Source organism: Podarcis filfolensis, assembly GCF_964270895.1.
Source record: "Podarcis filfolensis genome assembly, chromosome: 6".
Taxonomy (NCBI): domain Eukaryota; kingdom Metazoa; phylum Chordata; class Lepidosauria; order Squamata; family Lacertidae; genus Podarcis; species Podarcis filfolensis.
Genome location: NC_139609.1, coordinates 58,077,148 through 58,096,377, shown reverse-complemented (window position 1 = coordinate 58,096,377; position 19,230 = coordinate 58,077,148). Strand labels below are relative to the sequence as shown.

Genomic DNA, 19,230 nt, shown 5'->3' with positions numbered 1-19,230 from the left:
CCACTAAGAACAATGATAGATAATATGAGTAGAGTACTCTGTGATCTAATAGGACTTTTCCTTCCTAAGCCACTCTAAGCCTGTAATGAAAGGCATAAACCTGCTTGAGGGCTAAGTCTGCATGAGGGTCAGTGTGCAACAGATTTTATCTTTCTACACTGAGCACTGGTGAAAGGGTTTGAAGTACTTCTGAAAGGGGCCTTAGTTTGTGAAATTAAGGGTTAGACTAGTCGTCCAATGAACTACACCTCAAAGGATGGCTGCTTCACTCAACAGAGACACAAATAATGGGCATAGCCAATTTCTTGCAGTCAGCGCTAACAAATAAATACAATGTTTAATGAATGCTTTCTTCTTCTTCTTGCACCATCTGACTTTGTCCTTTCGTTGTTTTTCTGTCAAGTGAACTGATTGCTCATGCCACAAATTTCTACTGATCATGGGGAGGTGATAGTATGAACCGATTAGTCCTTATCCTGGAGCTGGAAGATCTGGCTTTGTTCTCTGCTCTTAACAGTGTGTGATCTTGGCTAGGTGTTTCAGGGTGGAGCCGCACAGGAAGTTTCCCACAATCCAGGTTTACACTTCAGTGAATATCTCCAAGTGCAGGAAGCACTCTCTGGGAAAACAAGGCATGCCCGACTGCAGGATTTCTCATTGCTAAAATGCCACCTTCATTTTTCAGAGTTTCCACTCTGGAGTGTGGACAACAGGCAGAGAATCTGGAAAGATAGCAGTATCATGATGCTTACTGCCCTTGGGTGCATTGAACTGGTATACGTACGACTTAGGAAAAAACCCACTTTGATGCAGAAGTGCTTTCAGTGTCTCTCAGCACCTGCAAACATGTTACCTCGTGTCATGAAGCAAAGATACCTGGGACTGTTGGACATTGATAGCACCTGAATTCCTGTGCAAAGTAAATTTACATGTTTATGTATAGATTTTCTATTGGTTTCATATCCACTGACTTTTAGATCCTATTAATCAGGCCCAGGGCTTTTTTTTTTCAGGGGGAACTTGCTGTAAATCAGTTCCAGCACCTTTCAGGGGAATGCCATTGCCATTATAAGAGAACAAGGGAGGCGTTCATGGGGAGTTCTGGCACCTCTTTTTCTAGAAAAATAGCTGTGACCATACTCCAGATTTCCCATGAGAACACCCACTGGAAAAGACAAGTAGGTTAGACATTTTCCTCTGCAACACCATTGAAATACAAGATCAGGAAGGTTCTCTATAGAGTTGAAGCAACATAGTAGTTAAGAGCATGATCTGTGAGGTGGTGATGTGCACTTTTACTTCTGGAAACTCGCTGAATGGACTTGGGCATGTGTGGACAATAATACTTGTCTACCTCACAGGGTTGTAGGATTACTGAGGTAATAGAGTGTGAGGTGTTCTGCACTCTTAAATGCACTCTATAATGCTGAAACATAACTGTATCATACTATTACATCCCTGAGCATGAATTCTGTCTGCATTGGTGCAGCCTCCCTCTGTCCAGAGATTTGGGGAAACTTTCTCTGTCCTTCTGGCAGTGTTTACAAAGTTTTAGCCTCTCTTTGTCCTCTGGCCTCCTGGGCGGTGGGGCTTGTGGCTGGGCTGTGGGCCAGGAGCTGATCTGACACATAGAAGCGGGATTTATGGGATGCTGCTTTGATTCCAGCTCAAGGGCACGTAGGGCTGAAGCCAGGAGAGGCGCAGCGTTTGGGTCCGTGGCAGGGAGGAGGGTGAGAGCATCCAGCTGCTGCTTCTCCTCCTCCTCCTCCTGCCATACTCTCCTTTGATGCCTTTAAGAACTTTTTTGGAGGCTTGTTTCTCCAAATGAGGACTGGCAGGCCAGCTGAAAATTGCAGGCAAAGCCCGCCCACACACTTCTGGTAGGACACTTTGATTCCGTTGTGGCAACTTGCCCTGTTAGTTCAACCCGGGGCTCCTCCCTTCTTCTTTACTCTGCTGATGCATCTCAGCCTGGTCTTGTGATTTCTGCTGCTGTCATCTCAAGTTTTCTATAGTTGTTTCTTGATAACTGAGTGCACAGTCTCATTTTTCTTCTTCTGGACTTGGAGACCTATGTGTCCAGCTCCACATGTATGCACACACACACACACACACACACACACACACACACACACACACTGTTTTTCCAGTCCCAAAGCAGCTCCTTGATTTCAATTCTGCCCCGTGCTTTATCTTGCAATCATTACACTTGTCTGCATTAGTCTTCCTGAATACCGACCTGAAGCTCTCTTTAGTCCAAGTCCTGCGGCTCCCATTCAGTTAACACCTCTGCTGCTTATGCCTGCATTCCCTGGGGGTTGGACTAGATGAGCCTTCGGGTCCCTTCCAAACGCTATCAGCCTTTGTTGTGAATGGCAGCTTATCGGAAGCCTTTTGAGGACTCCAGGCATTTCCGGTTAGTTAAAATGTTGACTAGGTGCCCAAAAGTCGTGGTTAGGTTTGCCATATTGCAGTTTGCAATGAAAACAAGCAGTGTACTACTGAGCACTTTTTAGTTTGTGACCTAGCATTGCCCTGAGATGTGCTCCCTAAAGGGAGATATGCAAGGAGAGGATGTCATTTTGAGTGTAATTACTCATTCTACATATAGTACGTGTGTAGCCTTAGCAATGGGAGCATGTGTGTACCATTGAAGGTGGTTTTATATTCTGATTTTGTTCTGTGAACTGTCCTGAAACCTTCAGGTATAGGGCGGTACAGTGGTACCTCTGGTTACGAACTTAATTCGTTCTGGAGGTCCATTCTTAACCTGAAACCGTTCTTAACCTGAGGTACCACTTTAGCTAATGGGGCCTCCCGCTGATGCCGGCGTGCGATTTCTGTTTTCATCCTGAGGCAAAGTTCTTAACCCGAGGTATTACTTACGGGTTAACCGAGTCTGTAACCTGAAGTGTTTGCAACCCGAGGTGTTTGTAACCCAAGGTACCACTGTATATAAATTCAATAAATAATAAAATAATAATAATGCCACAACAGAAGTAGTTTCCAATGTGACCACTGTACTCAGCTCAGAATTCTCTGCTGTGGCTCCTTCGGATTTCAGACTAATGGTCTTTCCCAGCCCTACCTCAAGATGCCAGGGATTGAATTTGGGTCCATCTGAGTGCAAGGCAGATCCTGTACCACTTAGCTTGGGCCCTTTTTACTGGTACTGTGACCTCTGGGAAAGTGCCGCAAGAGGTTTATGGCAACCTGCCTTGCATTCTGTATGGTTGCAAATTAAACAAAAGTGTTAAACCACAAAGATATGGAAGTCTTTATGTTTCATGTTGAAGATGGTTTGGGTCCAAAGTGTTTCAAGCCAGAAACGGCCTTCTTCTGGAGATACATTAGAATGATAATTTGTCGGTCCCTACTAACAGATGCATAACCATGTCACACACAAGAGTTCATTAGCAAGAGCGGTGCTAGGAGGGGTTTGTACGGGACACATGCAATTCACCAGCTGCTTCCATTTGTGCTGGTAAAAAGGAAGTGGAGTCTGAAGGGAAAATATTTGTATACACTGCAACTAAAGAAAGTGCATCATAATTTCAATCTCTCCCTCAAAAACAATAAACAATAAATGTAACAGCGATACGAGACTCCATAGATCTTGGCCAAGTTACTCTGCTTCCACAGATCACTTTTCCAACAGTGCCCTGCCTTGTAGGGGCGTGGTGAGAATAAATATTTAGCAGAGTGAGTGGGCAGATGCTTAAATGCTATGGTAATAGGGCCAAATAAATAATTTTATAGCTGACTTTCCTCTTCTCAATCACCAGGGAGGCCCATAAAATGTGTTTACTGACAAACTCTGAAGCTGTTTTTTTGTGAAAGGGCTTTGGTTTTACAATCCTGTTTCAGACACGATCGTTCTTGGTATCTGCAGTTTATCCAGCCCCTGTAGTTGTTGTTTTTGTCTGCTGTGGGTTCTAATTCAGGTGTACACAGTTTTCAGCTGACTCACCTGAGTAAAACTTAAGTGGATTCTGAAAACTTTTACAGTTTTTATTCTGGACAAGGAGGTAGGTCTTCTAAAATTGTTGCTATTGTTGTTGTTTTTGTCAGTTATGTAAACACTGACTAAATTTGGCAAAAGGCTTTCTTTATTTCTATATTTTGTTTGCTTTTTAAAAAAACACCATATTTTTTATTAAAGATGTCTTGGTTTACAAAAGTATGTGCAATGTCTGTTTTTTCAAGTTACATTTTCTACAGATCAGTTTGTTTGTGATTGACTGTGGTGAACTTTGTTTTCATGTCTGAGTGGGGTGGGTGGGTGTTTTTGAATCAGGTTAGGCAGATTGATTCGTATGCTGTTGGTGGATTTTTGTCATTGTCTTGTTGGGCTGTGTATGTGGTAAAGGGGAGCCATACTGGGGTGAAGGCGTCTTCTTCTATTTGTCCCCGTGTCGGTTTCAGTTTATTGGTTAGTTTTTCTAATAAGGCTGTTTCCCATACTATTTAGTACCATTGGTCCATGCTGACTCCTGATAGGTCTCTCCAGTGTCTGGCTATGATGTTTCTGGCTGCTGAGAGTAGGTGGGTTATGAGCTCTTTATGATGTGAGTGGGCATTATTATCCTGGAAGATGTTTAGTAGGGCCAATTCTGGGGTGACTTCTAATACTTATTGTTTTTGTATTCCCAGTGTACAGATGGAGAACTGTCTTCTGAGATAAAGGTTAACAGGTGCATGCCCCAGGTTCAGTTCCTGAGTCCCCAGAAAAGGCTGAAAAAGAGTCCTTGTCTGAACCTTGCAGAGTTACTGCCACTTAGACAATGCTAAGGTAGATGAACCAACTTATATGGCAGCTTCATGTATACTTCCCTATGAGACTTGTTAAGAGGACAAAGCAGAGTAAGATGTGAGATCCATTATCGGACTATCTCCCATTTTCTTTTTTTTTTGCTTTAGTTTGTAGTAGTTACAGGATCTTCCAAATGGGATCAGGGCCAGGGAGTGCCGGGGGACAGCAATTAATCCTTTCCTAATTATCTCTATTATAGCTTCACTAACTATGAACTCTGAAATTTGGGTTTTGCAGTCATTTTGCAGGGTTTGGAGTGAAAGCCCCAGGTTCTGCAGCACCCCCAAACACATCAAATTGGGGGTTCCAACATTGTTTGTCCAATTCACTCCAAACCACTGCTAAAGTTTTGCAATACTTTTGCAATATTTTGCAGTGAAAACCTCACATTTAGCAAACTGAGAAATTGATACTCAAGGGGGTGGTGGGCGGAGATAGCTATCACTCCAAAACTAGGATAACTCAAAGACTCACTCTTTCCACCGGGTTCTGTAGACAAGTAACTGTGACTTTATGAGATTTGGCTCTGGAAGAGGTAGGAATTGAACTGAAAGGAACACTTTCCCCAGTCAATGGAAGTGCTGATTCCACTGGTACAGGCAGAATTTGAGGGAGTGTTGTTGACACAATTTGTGTAAGTGACAGACTGTCGCTTTGATGCCTGCCTCCCTTTCTTAGGTAATTGCTTGGCTTGATTGGTCTTTGACAGCTGATCTGCTGCAGCAATTTTACACTTTGGGTAATCAAGCGCTGGTTACCAGTCAATAGGCAGTGTTTTAGAAAGGCTTGTATTTGCATTAATCATGCAACCTGCAATTGAGCAACACTGGGGCTTGTTTGTTTTCCTTCCTCTCAGAGCGCTGTGACTGCAGTAATAAACACAGAATGTTACTCATTTAAATTTGACTACCACTGAAGCTGGACTAATAAGTTAAAACTGTTTGATTGGTTGATTTACGAGTTATGTCTTGCCAATTTCCGCCCTCCCTTCCCTACAGTTGGGTGGGCGCTCACCTGGACGGGTGCCTCCCACCTGCTTGGGTTGGCCTTTGACCCGCCCTTGGCCAGGGAGGACAATGGCCGGCCGGCCGGGGGTGGGGCTAAGGCCAAAGAAAAGAGGCTGACCCCTTTGACCAAGCCTCACTTGGTTTTCTTCCTTCCAGGATGTGGCTCTGTAGAGACCTCAGGCTGGCTAACAGCATGGTAAAAAAAATTGATACAAAGCAGCAATATCAGTGTTCAATGATAGGTGAATCAGCAGCATCAGCATTGAGAACCTGCTCATCAGAACTGCAAATATACTGTACAACACAAACCAGTTCATTGAGTCAACAAATCTTCACATTCCCTGACCTCCCTCCCATCTTTCTTTTCTCTCCTGCACCTTTGCTATTTCAACTGTTACTTGCTATAAAATAATACCCAGGTTACCTGAAAAATCAGCCTTAAGGAAGGGTTTATTTCTTGGCCACTTGTAAACCCATCCTCTTGCTAAGTTGTTTTAGAGTGGCAAATTTTGCTAATAATTGGGGTCATTGTCAAATTGTATTCACTTAAATTGTGTGTGGATAATCAGCAACTCTGAAATGCTATTTATATTCTCTTGTCAGACTGAAAGTCCTGTTGGGGTGGGTCTTATTTATTTGCTCTGTAGCCATCTTTCTGAGGAGTGTCTGTTCTTTACCTGTTCTTTGCACTGTATTCCTAAGGTTTGCAGGATCTACTTTGTTACTTATTGGAACTCCGTGAATCACCCACCAGAGAGCCCTGTACAAAAGACATACATAGAATTAAAGAATTCATTAAATTTGTGATCCCCTCCAAACCTGCGCCAAAGCCCAGGTTTTGTTTTGAGTACCAGAAAATCCCACCCCTTCCCCAGGCTTTCTTCATTTCAGCATTGTGTATCTGTATTGCAGGGAGGGTGTTTGGCAGTTTGCTGCTGCTATTGTTAAACAATCAGAAGTTAGAAATTCTTGTTCATCTACTTCAAACCACACAGCATTTACCAGATCTGAATCTACCTTCTGCCCATCCCTAAAATACGCTAATTGGTGAAGTGGGCAGGTGCATGGATGGAAGAATGGTCTTATCTGCCTGAAGTCAACTAAATTCCTCCCTCCAAATCTCCTCACAAGATCTACTTTTTTGTGAGGCCTTTGGCTCAGCCCCCAGTTTCGATGCCCTACTGCTGCAACAAAGCCTCTAACCATCCTAACCCCATATAACTGGGGTGAGGACACACGTATTACTCCTTCCATCTCTACCTTGTTGTTTCCCTTGGGTTGAGTTTTAGACTGTAACCTCCTTAGGGCAAGGCTTGATAGTTGGGGAAGTGATCTCTTCCCCAAATAGAAGGGACACTTGGTGGAAAGTTGCTGTCTGGATCTGCCTCTCATAATGAAGAGCTCACATTGATGATGTGCATTTAAAAAGGTACACTTGTTCTCACAATTTCATTGTCACGCGCAAGCCTAATGAAGATTGTGGGCTATTCCAGGCCACCTCTGCTAGATGCCATATTCCAGTTTGAAGCTTTTCTAAGGCCGTATTTATCACGCAACCTTTTCCGACGAGTCCGTCTAAACTTCCATATAAGGCTTGTTAAATGAAATGGATTATATAAAAATCTGAACATTATGTGATGTGCCAGTGACGCTTGCTGTTGTGCCTCCCCTCATCTATATATGTTTAGGTTATAGCAACCTTGTGGTCAACCGCCTTCTTGTTTTGGGAATAAATTTCTGAGCATTTGGGGAGGGAGGGGGAATGGACATGCCTTTCCCATATAGATTAAAAAACAGCAACAACCCAAGGTCCTCGCTGACAGTAGAAAGCTGCAGTTTGTGGGAATTAATCTGCAGCTGTAGTTTTGGTTGTTGAAAACTCAGGGAAATAGATTTATGGCTCAATGCAATTAATGGAAGACAGCATTCATATAGCTAACACACTGGAAGTTTTTGCTTTAAAAGGCATCAGATTTAGCTGTATGAAGTAGAAATCTGTCAATATGGATGATAAAAATTCATGCATCTGATGAAGTAGATTCCTGTCCATAAAAGTTTATTCAGTAATAAATGTGTTATTCTTTATGGTGCTTTTAGAAGATGATTTTTCCAGGGTAGGAGATGGGCCAATGTTCCCCGTGAGAGTTAGGCAAAGGCATCTTCCTATCTTGAGAGCAAAGAGGAGATATGTCAGCCTGTTAGCCCAAGGCATTCCCAGATGTGGCCTTGAGGCTACATTATCTCTAGCTGTTGCTAAGTGTGTTGTTGTTTTTGACTCCTGCCCAGATTGCGCAATGCACATGACAAATGCGTAAACTGAGCCATTTGCCAAGAGCACAAGCCATAGATTTTGCACACCAGCTGAAACCTTCACGCCGATTTGAAACCTTCTCAGGGGGCGAGGATGTGTGGCATGACAAACTGCACTTGGTGAATGTGACAAATTCCAGAGCCAGTGGAGTGCTGTGGTTGAAGGGCTGGGCTTGCATGGGGGACAGCAATTCTAAAATCCCTGCTCAGCTATGCAGCTGGGTGGCTTTGGGGAAAAAAAACCCTGTCTGTCTACTTTACAACGTTGTTGTGGGATTGAAAGGCTCTTTTGAAGGAAGAGTGGGTTCTAAGTGGAGTTGGGTCCACTGTGTGTGTGATCTGGAGAACAGCTTTCTCAACGGGGGTTACATAGCTGGTTTGCACCAGCTCATAGTTGCCTTGCTGTTGTGATGCCTTAACTTGAAACGAAGAGAGGAGGGCTTGTATGCATCACCTTTGTTCTGAAGAATTGCAAGGGTCTGGATTTCTTTTAAAGGTGAAGTAGGCATGGCTAAAATCATGCCTGTCTGCTTTGCCTTTCAGGGCAACCCTGCAGTCAAGAGGTTAAAGCTTTCAGGCAGCATAGGTGGCTGTTAATGATTGATAACAATGATGCTTTCAGTGGGTTTTGAAGGAAAATATATTCCACCAGCAGCTGCCCCATGAGAAGCAGCAGCGCTTGACTAGCAGATTTTGGACCGGAATCCAGAGAGGGAGGGAGGTAAGCAGCCATGTGACAACTGTACATGAACATATTATGGTTCACATCATAACCTACACAAGCAATGATGTACAAACCTGCTGGTTGTGGATGTGGCTAGCAGCAATGTTTGTTATTGAGGCAGCTGGGAAAACCCATTGCCTGTCAGTTATATTCACGACACCCCCCCACACCCCTATCACACTTTATGTTCATTCACTAAAGTCAGGACTGCTCATGTGAGCAAGAAATCTGTTTGGAGAATCAGGTCTTAGTGTGAGCACTTGTTCAAACACACAGGCAAGCCTCTGTGGGATCCCTTCTTGACCTTTGATCAATTGCATAACGGGGCCAGTGCCCACATACTTAACAGCTGTGCCTCATTTTCTCTCTGGCATACTTGTATGAGAAAAGAAATCCAGATGTTTCAAAAAACATCCAAAAGGCATTGGGCTGAACTAGAAATCCAGAGAGAAGCAGAGTGGTGCTTGTGAGCTGCCATGCCTGGATTCCCTAATGTTTAGGTGATACCGCAAAACATGCTCCCTTCTTTGATGTTGTGTTGAATCAGTCATGGGAGGATCTCTGCCTGATTCCCTGCAAACTGATGAGACAGTAGTTGGCAAAGTCCTAAACACTGGCTTCTCCAGTGCTCATTTAATAGAAGTAACATGCAGAGAGGGCCACACTCCAGCTTAGGGATCGAGGAGGGTTCAAATATACAGTACAGCAAGATTTCATAGAGTCGTGCATCCTGGGCGCACTGGTTTTCAGAGAGGGACTTTAACCACTGAAGAACCCTTTAAACAGCCATCTAACTAGATGAGTGATTCCTTTGGCCCATTCTTTCACTGAGCCACAGTTATTAAAGATATGCATAAACAGGCAGAGATGTTTATAGATGTTTGTGTATGATAAAATTAACATGTACGTGGTGGGGGTGGGAGGAAAAAGTGGCTTTTTGGCAGCAGACTGTGCCCCCAATTTATGGTACATACATTTGTAGGGTCAGCTCTAGGTGAGAGTTCTGGTGAGCCCAATCCTGGCAGTGGACCCTGGTGGATTTATCTGGCAGTGGTGGGCAGAAGTACTCTCTGAGCAGTAGTAGGTAGCTTTAGTGTATCCATCATTTAATTTCCATGCAGGAACTCCCTCTTTCCTTGCCCTGCTAATCCTTCTCTCCTCTGTCCTCTTGGCAAGCAAAGTTTGACAGCCCATTGTCAGCCCTGCAAAACCCTTTCAGGCCCGAGGTCTGGAGGTTCCCCACCATGCTAATCCCTCCTGGTATTTTACATGCCTCCGAACAGAAGGAGAGCAGGGGGGAAAAAAGATACAGAAGGCAAAACCCACTGGGTGCCAGAATACTGAATGCCAAATGAATTCCCAAAACGTGTTGAACATGCCAGTTCTTGCACAGGGGAAATTAACAATTAAGATACGAAACCAACACTACAGTCTGATCTGTTCTCCTGTGTGGCTTGGAGTAACTGGGAGGGTTAGTTCAATAACTAAATGGATATGACAATAGCCCTTTGCCCACCCTCACAGCATAGAGGAGCTGCTGTTGTTATGAACAGAGAACGGCCTATTAAAAATGCTGATATGATTTTTTAAAAATTAAATTATTATTTTTGGTGCATGACAGAAACCATAATGGCTTTCCCGCTAATGGGTGTGTTTTGTGCTCTCTCCTGGCAAATGCAAAGCCCACAGGACTGTCAAAACCCCCTAACCCCACTTTTCATCTTAATAGAGAAAAGGGCCCATCCAGATCCAATATCCTCTTTATTGTGCATTAATGATGATACGTGCTCATGATGATATCGGGACAGCTACCTGTGGTCCCACTTTCAATTTAGTTTGCAACTGGAGGGCAACTGTAAGGGCAAAATTTTGCAGATGGTTTGAAAAAGAGGAATGGAATGGGGAAAGTGAGTGGAGCAATGAATGTAAACCTTAGCTTTGTGTAGCAGACCAGTGCCTGCACACACTCACCCACCCACCTGTCTTTATCCAGACAAGCAAGAGTCACTATCAGAGTTCAAGGACACATTCCAGCCAGGCAAAAACACTCCAGGAGGGTGTGAAACAAGCCTGGTGAAGGGTTTGGGGAAACAGTATGCAGCTGGGGAGAATTCAAAGAGCCAGATAGAGAGGCCTGCATGGCCACATTTGACCCCGGCGCCTGAGATTCCCCACTCTTGCTGTCTTAGATGGGATAGAATAATCTCTGCTTCAGAAATACAGCACTATTGCCCAGACTCAAAGGAGGCTCCCTGACAAACTTCTTTAGAATTGTTGCTCTATGCAGGCCTCCTCAGTAGGTATCCTAGAAGGCAACTTCTGGGGTTGAAACGAGCCCAGTGACTTCCTCTGCGGCCATCGGGGTCAGGTCCGCTCTACTCTGCCTTCCCTCCTCCTCCTCCATTGCGCCATCTGTCTGCCTGCTTTCCTGCCTCTCTCCCTCTGCTTGCAGTCTTCCCTTCTGCCTCCTTCCTCCTCTCCTGGCTTTTTCACTCCCCCTGAAACTCTCACGGGCTCTCTCTGTCTTTTTTCCCTCTGAGCCCCAATTCATTCATGCTTCTAATAGTGCCACCTGCTGAGTGGGGAGCCCCCTCCCCCCCATGCATGCTAGTGTCTGGATTTCCCCACTGAGGCACTGAGAATAGCCTGCACGCCTTGCCTGCACAGAGCAGTGGATCCTGTGGATGGGTGGGCAGGTTCCTGGCCACCCTGAGCCAGAGTGGAGAAATGCAATCTCTGTGCCCCACTGGGCCTGTGCTGTTGGTGGGGGCCAACTTAACCAATCCCCTTCCTTCGAGCTGCCTCTGTTGCAGACATACCCATGCTAACCTAAAGGAGAGGAGGCAGACTCTTTGGAGAGTGGCTCATTCTCACATGCTCTAAAAGCAAGCTCTTTAAGAGCGAAGTGTCCCTCCTATTTTAATTCGGGGGGGGGGGAGTGCTTTGGGTCTTGGAAGTTTGTGAAATGCAATCTGTCAAGTGATGCCCACTCATCCCTATATCCTCCTCCTACCCACACTATTGCCCATGGTGCAGGAATGGGAAACTGCATTAAGGAATGCACCCAGCCATTGAGTCCAGGAAAAGACCACCCTAGTGTGTGAGTAAACCGTGCAAAGAGTGTGTGAGTGCAGCTGTGATTGATTTAGCCAGAATCTGGCTAGCTCATGGCTCACATCAAAATTCTGGGTTTTGACTAGACTTTAGTTTTGATGGCACCAAAGGCCAGGGTGGCATAAGATTCTTGCTTTTACCTCTGTTCCGCAACCCCTCTATGATCTATAAGTGATACAAGAATTCAGCTGCCCTTTTGGAAGTTGTCTTGGCTCACTTAGATGTTTAACTTTCTTGGTGATGTTTTTACAGTCTCGCTGCCTTAAACGTAGTTAGTGGCCCCAGGAATGCATGAACTGAAATCCAGGAAGGCTGAACCACCCCTTGCCTCCCATGAGGGGAAGGACAAAGGCCAGCTTCTCTGCCTCACTCACGTCTCCTTCTCTGTGTGGCTGCACTGTGGTGTGAGTTTCCATAGCTGCCCCGGGGCCTGGGGTTTGGAGTTTGTTTGCGTTGGACAATTGGAAACAGAGAGGAGGGATTTTCTGTACTTATGCGGTTTGCATTCTGCCCGTGAAAAGAAAAATGACCTGCCTAAATGGGGAACCTTGGAGACCACCTGGAAGGCTGGAGCCTTCCAGAGGAGCCTGGCTGGGTGGCCAACCACCTCCAATCTTCTGAGGCCGTCCCTCAGAGATCCCCAGTTGATTTCAGCTATGGCACATTGAAGTTATGGCGCAATAACCTGGTGTAGTGATAGTGAAAGGCAACATGTCTTCTGCAACATGCCATTAATGGAATAATAGTCCATTTGTGGTGCATTTATGCTGGACCTTCCATGCATTATTTCACTTTATTAGCTGACCTGCAAAGCCTCCCCAGTATTAGCACATTATTGCCACCTGTAGAGGCACTCTTGTGCAACAAAAGCAGAACCAAAACACACACAAACATTTGTGGTCAGAAAAGTTGCAGGAATGCAGCAGGAAGCAACAGGACATACACTGACTGGAAATGAAGCAGTGTGTCTGCCTCGAAACATTTGCAGGTGCAAGCAGTATGGAAAGCGAGATCACGTATAAGTGCTCTGATACCATCATAAGAACAAATCATCATGAATACACAATAAAAAGGATGACTGGAGGCACCCTACTAATTCACTACAACAGATGAGCAACAAGTGTGCAAGCTTTGTGTAATGAACAATTGTTTGGACGCAGATCTATAGTGGCTTGTTTGATGAAAGCAGTAGTAATACAACAGTAATTTCTAGAATCTGGCAGCAAAAGATGAATACAGGTTTGTGGTTAAGATTTCTCACTAACTCTAAGTCATAACCAAGGTTTGTTCTTGGCTGCAGCTCCTGATTAGTGAGGAGTGAGATTAACCATGAACCTGGGCTTGGAAAACTTGCTAAGGCTGCATTCAGATGAGGGGTTTCTTGTGTTCGTTTTTCTGGTTATCATGCTGGTGCTTCAGTCACAATATTCCTTTTGCACTGCAGTACCAGTTGCGTTATGGAACTGTGGCTTTTGATGGATAAACTGCCACATCACACTACATTTTAAATGGCAGGAAAGAATTTGTAGGCTGCAATACCACCTCCATTGTCAACACAAAACTCTCATGATTTTCTGAGCTAACAGGGTTGCAATTTGACCCCCCCCCCAACAATTAACACAGAAAGAAGCCCTGAGCTTCTGCTAGATTTCCACAAGTGGCTTATAAATGGTGTGAAGGCTCACATAAAACACAAAAATCAACAGGTAAGGAAACAATGGGAAGACAGAATAAAGTGCGGTTGGAATGCAACCTAAGCCAAACCTAGACTTACCGTAGTTCAGTAAAACACGCTGGAGTAAAAAATGACTGGGAAGGAGCAAACTGGCTGCGAGCTCCTCTCCAGGAACCTGCATATTTGTGCATTCCTGGTAAGCCACAGTTCAGCTCACTGTGTTGTGCAAAGCTGGCTGTTTTGTGAAGCCAATGCTGCCAACATGATAAAAACCAAAAGTGCACTGGGTTGCTTCCCTGTACCTTGGAAACTTGTAGGAAGACATTTGCTTTGTTTAATGATGTTTGTTTTTCAGGTATGTGTTGTTTGCAAAACCTCCTGGTAGAAGGGGAATGCCCTAGTGCATGCAGAAGGTCCCAAATTCAATTCCCAGCATCTCCTGGTAAGGCTAGAAGCATCTCCTGCCTGAAATTCTGGAATGCTTCTGCCATTCAACATAGATAGTGCTGAACTAAATGGACCCGTTGGCTGGACCCAGTGGCCTGACCCCAGTATAAGGCAGCCACAACATGTGATGGAGGGGGCTCATCTTCTCCCCACCTCATTCCTATCCTTAGATTCATAGAATCATATTGTAGAGTTGGAAATCCAAGCCCTACAGTGCAGGAATATTTTGCCCAGCATGGGGCTTGACCGTGAGATTCAGAGTCTCGTGCTCTACCAACTGAGCTAACTCTTGGTCCTGTCTCGTGCTCTACCAACTGAGCTAACTCTTGGTCCTATCAAGGACAGTTGCTACCACTGCCAGTAGGAGGGTGCTGCTACTGCTTCAACCACCACCTCATGCACCGCTGCTGTCGGGCATCTTCTTGCGTTCCTTTGTTTCACAAGTGGCCATGCTCTTCCTGATATCAAGAGAAGATGATGGGGGACATTATGGATGGTGGCTGCTGTTGTTGTTTTATTAGTAGCCTTAGCCTACCTGATCTTAAAAAGTTCCAGTGGGGTATCAATTCATAAAACACCACCACCAAACAAACCAGTCAGTTAAAGCAACAGAAACGACTGAAACAATTAATATTACACATACACCAAAGTGAAGAAGCGGAAAGGCTGGGATTGTTGTTGTTGTTGTTTAGTCGTTTAGTCGTGGCCGACTCTTTGTGACCCCATGGACCAGAGCACACCAGGCACTCCTGTCTTCCACTGCCTCCCGCAGTTTGGTCAAACTCATGTTTGTGGCTTTGAGAACACTGTCCAACCATCTCGTCCTCTGTCGTCCCCTTCTCCTTGTGCCCTCAATCTTTCCCAACATCAGGGTCTTTTCCAGGGAGTCTTCTCATGAGGTGGCCAAAGTATTGGAGCCTCAGCTTCACGATCTGTCCTTCCGTGAGCACTCAAGGCTGATTTCCTTAAGAATGGAAAGGTTTGATCTTCTTGCAGTCCATGGGACTCTCAAGAGTCTCCTCCAGCACCATAATTCAAAAGCATCAATTCTTCAGCGATCAGCCTTCTTTATGGTCCAGCTCTCACTTCCATACATCACTACTGGGAAAAGCATGACTTTAACTATACGGACCTTTGTTGGCAAGGTGATGTCTCTGCTTTTTAAGAAGCTGTCTAGATTTGCCATCGCCTTTCTCCCAAGGAGCAGGCGTCTTTTAATTTCGTGACTGCTGTCACCATCTGCTCCAGTGATCATGGAGCCCAAGAAAGTAAAAGACTGGGATGGGGTATTTTTTAAAAAAGGCAGAGGATAGATGGGAATTAGTTTTTCATAGACATAGAGTAGTAAGGGACCCTGAGGATCATCTAGTCTAACCCCCTGCCATGCAGGAATCCTGCCCACAGCCATCCCTGGGTGGACTTGAACCACCAACTTTCTGGTTTATAGCTAGATACACTGACACATTTCACCACCTGAAAGCAGGACAAAGGTCTATTGGAAGATGATATCAGCCTAGGTGTCCTTTTAGGGTAGGGTGGGGTGGGTAAATCTATTCTGGCCAAAGGCTGCTTTACACCAATGGAGAACTGTTGGGGGCCACATCCTGTAGTGGGTGAGGGAGGGGGCACACACAGTCATACACCCTTTAGACATACACAAAATCACACACACAGTAGTATATATTTAATTTTTACCTTCCATTTCCCCCATAGACTCTTTTTTCATCCCAAGTTTTTTTAAAGGTTCTCTCCAGCACCCTTTATCCGTTCTGAAGGTTCAAAAGGCAAAAAAGTAGTACTTCATAATTTTAGCAGTTTAGGGAGATGACTTGGAAGAGGTTGGGCCCCTCCGAAATTGCGCTGGGCTTGGCACAGGATGCTGATTCCACCTTATGGGGTAGAAGCAACTGAGCTGGTAATTTAACTGTGAGTCATGAGAAATTGATGGCTTATTAACTAGTGCTGCTTGCCTGCAGCTCTTTCAGTTGCAGTGAGAAAAACTGTGGGCGATTTTTATGTGTCCCAAGTTTGTAAAAAATAAAAAGTTTCTCTATACTTCTAAGTCTTAAGGAGAAACAAAGAGAAGCCACAGAGCGTCATGTTGTTGTAGATACTCCCAAATAAGACCAACCTTTAAAATACCAGGCTGTTATAATCCTATTCAATCTCTCATAGCTCGGGAAACAAAAAGAGACAGAGACTGGCGAACCTGAGCATTCCCTGCTGATTTAATGCATGGAGAAATTGGGCCACTGTTCAGATGTAGCATTAAAGAAGGGATGGAGAACCTGCGTCCCACCAGATGTTGTTGGACTCCAACCCCCATCAGTCCCATCCAGCATGGCCAACAGTCAGGAATGATCAGAGCTGTAGTTCAACAAAATCAGCAGGGCTGCAGATTCCCCATCCCTGCATCATAGTTTGGCACCATGTAAATTTGCCTAGCCCAGGAAGCCGCAGTTAGGGGGAAAGCAGTTCAAAAGCACGCCAGTACAAGTAGATAAATAGGTACTGCTCCAGCGGGAAGGTAAATGGCGTTTCTGTGCGCTGCTCTGGTTCACCAGAAGCGGCTTAGTCATGCTGGCCACATGACCCGGAAGCTGTATGTCAGGTCCCTCGACCAATAAAGCGAGATGAGCGCCGCAACCCCAGAGTTGTCCGTGACTGGACCTAATGATCAGGGGTCCCTTTACCTTTTTAAAGTGTGATGTGCAGAAAGAGGAAGAGGAAGCCCAGATTCCTGGCAGGAAGCTAGGCTTGTTTGCATAGCACTGAAACATGATTTAGCATTACATCAGAATGTCACCACTCAGTAATCTCTGGGAAATTCATATCCCCGAGGTTCAGTTCAGTTCTTCACTTGTAATTACAACATGCCTTAGGATGTTGCCTTATACCAAATCGGACAGTTGGTTCAGCTAGCTGAGTATCATCTACAAAGATGGGCTGTGGTTCTCAGGGTTTCAGATGGGAGTATTTTCTAGCCCCCCAGCCAAAGATACTGGGAGATTAAACCTGGGACTTTCTGCATACAAAGCGGTTGCTCTGCCACTGCAGTTGCTCTACAGCCCTTAAGAACCTCAGAAGAGCCTTGCTGGATTGGACCAATGGCCCATCTAGTCCAGCATCTTGTTCTCACAGTGGCCAACCAGATGCCTGTGGGAAGCCTACAAGCAGGACATGAGCACAGGAGCATTCTTCCCTTCTGCAGTCCCAGCAACCCTTATTCAGAAGCATACTGCATCCTACCTACTGTGGATGCAAAGCATAGCCCTTGTAGCTAGCAGTTGTTGATAGTCTTCATCCTCTATCCTTCCGCCTATTCTGCCTGGCCCTATCTAACAGGCTGGTGCGGAACAGAAAGTAAGACTGCATAGCAATAATATTGTGCAGGAACAAACCCAAGACCGCACTTTGACGGATGCAGGATGCTTTATTGTTGTAGGTCTGTTTTTTCTGTGCTCCCCCCAAAATTCTCCATCCTGTGGTTTCTTCTTACAGTGTTCAGCTTGACTTTAATGAACATGGAATTTAGCTGTTGTTTTCTCTTCTAATGTTTTAAGTCCAGCAGATGGTGATGTTTAAAATTCCCCCAAAATCTGCCAATACCTGGGCCAGGCTTTTAAGGCCTGTGAGCCATATGATGTTTGCACAGAGCCAGAACACGAGCAGGCGCTTGAGCTAATTTTTGGCAAGCCACATCTTCTTGGCTGCCTCGTATCTCGATTCTCAGAAAGGTGCAGCACCACCTACATACGCTTTGAGCAATGTCAATAAGGCAGTCCTGCTATTCTCAGACAGCTTCTTTCCCACCCCCCACCCCCAGTGTAATAATGGTCATAGCAGGAAACTAGCCGTTGTCTTAGGAATCCTGTATGTGGTGGTTCAGTGTATCAGACTCTCTTCCTTTTGATGATATAGGTGGGAGATCCTTTGGGGCCAAGGGCCATGTTCTTCCATAGACAGCCTTCTGGGGGTCACATGTCATAACAGGCAGATCTAGATGCAAACATGGCAGAGCAACAGATGTGACTCTCACTTTTGCAAAACAGACTGCATTCTGGCCCAAAATTGCAGGCTTCTATACACACACTTTGGAACGGCTTCAGCTACAGAAAACAGCTACAGAAAATAAAATAACATAGAAAGGTGTGGTATGGAGCAGGTCCTGGGGTATGTGTGGCTAGGGTAGAGGGACAGGGTCCAGATAGAAAGGCTTGGAGGGTCACGTTCTCCCTGCCAAGCCTGAAGTTTTCCACCCTGATATAGTTGAATTCAGATGTCCTGATAAGCCGATGTCCTTTTATCACTCCTCCATTCCCCTGGATTTCTAAACACCCATTAATAAACCCTTGTTCCCAGCTTTCAAATATGGTCACATCCATGCCGTACATTTATAGCGCATGGCTTCCTCCATATAATTTTGGGACCTGTAGTTTGTTAAAGGTGCTGTGAATTGCAGCTGTATGGACTTGCATTCCTAGGATTCTTTGGGGGAAGCCATTAGAGTTGCATACCTGCCAACATTTCTCCGATGAAAATAGGGATGTCCCATTCCATAATGCTAATTTTACTATTTATACCCCACACATCTTACTGGGTTGCCCCAGCACTCCGGGCAGCTTCCAACATACATAAAAATGCAATAAAACATTATGCATGTGTACTGATTGCAACTTATAGCATATTGGATGCTATGTTTCGTACAGTTTTAACTGCATGTCACCTTGAAGCTTCAGTGTAAGGTGATGAGTAAATTGAATAATAGCGGTGATGATGAAATGAATGCACAGCTGGATGGCATCTCCTATATCCTTGTGTGCACAAACAAAGCTCCCACAACAAGCTTTTCTTAGTAGGGCAGGCGTCTCAGCACACACCTTCCTAGGCATTTGCAGAACTCCTTCCTCCACCAAACCTCTGTGGAGTAGGCCAAGGCCTGCCCAGCAGAGAGGCAGCTGACACCGCCTTTACTATCTTTCAGCTGTCAGGCTAAGTTCATCCTGTTCAGCAGGCTCTTAGTGTTTAATCTGTTTTGTTTGGTTTTTCCTAACCCGGCTGGTTTTGTACATCAGCTACTAGAATTGCTAAATGGCTATATTTTATCAGAATTTGCAGTGCAATTGCATCAGCTGTTTAT

The 19,230-nt window shown here is 45.0% G+C and overlaps 1 protein-coding gene and 1 long non-coding RNA gene across 37 annotated transcripts in view; both read left to right on the top strand.

Annotated features, from left to right (window-relative positions):
* Positions 1-19,230, top strand: part of LOC310764401 — a 468,487-nt gene that overhangs the window by 359,574 nt on the left and 89,683 nt on the right. The window lies entirely within an intron of this gene.
* PLEKHA6 (pleckstrin homology domain containing A6) overlaps positions 1-19,230 on the top strand; it is a 202,158-nt gene that overhangs the window by 93,245 nt on the left and 89,683 nt on the right. Inside the window, exon 1 of one of the 36 annotated variants that reach the window (XM_083618173.1) lies at positions 3,850-4,028. The exons of 33 other annotated variants lie outside the window; for them this stretch is intronic. Coding sequence is in view for 1 of the 3 variants with exons in the window: in XM_083618154.1 (XP_083474280.1) it covers positions 4,785-4,792 (8 nt within the window). In the remaining 2 variants the exon portion in view is untranslated. Of the gene's footprint in view, positions 1-3,849; positions 4,029-4,769; positions 4,793-19,230 lie in introns of those variants that run through there. 2 more of the 36 variants (XM_083618171.1, XM_083618154.1) reach the window with 2 other exon arrangements.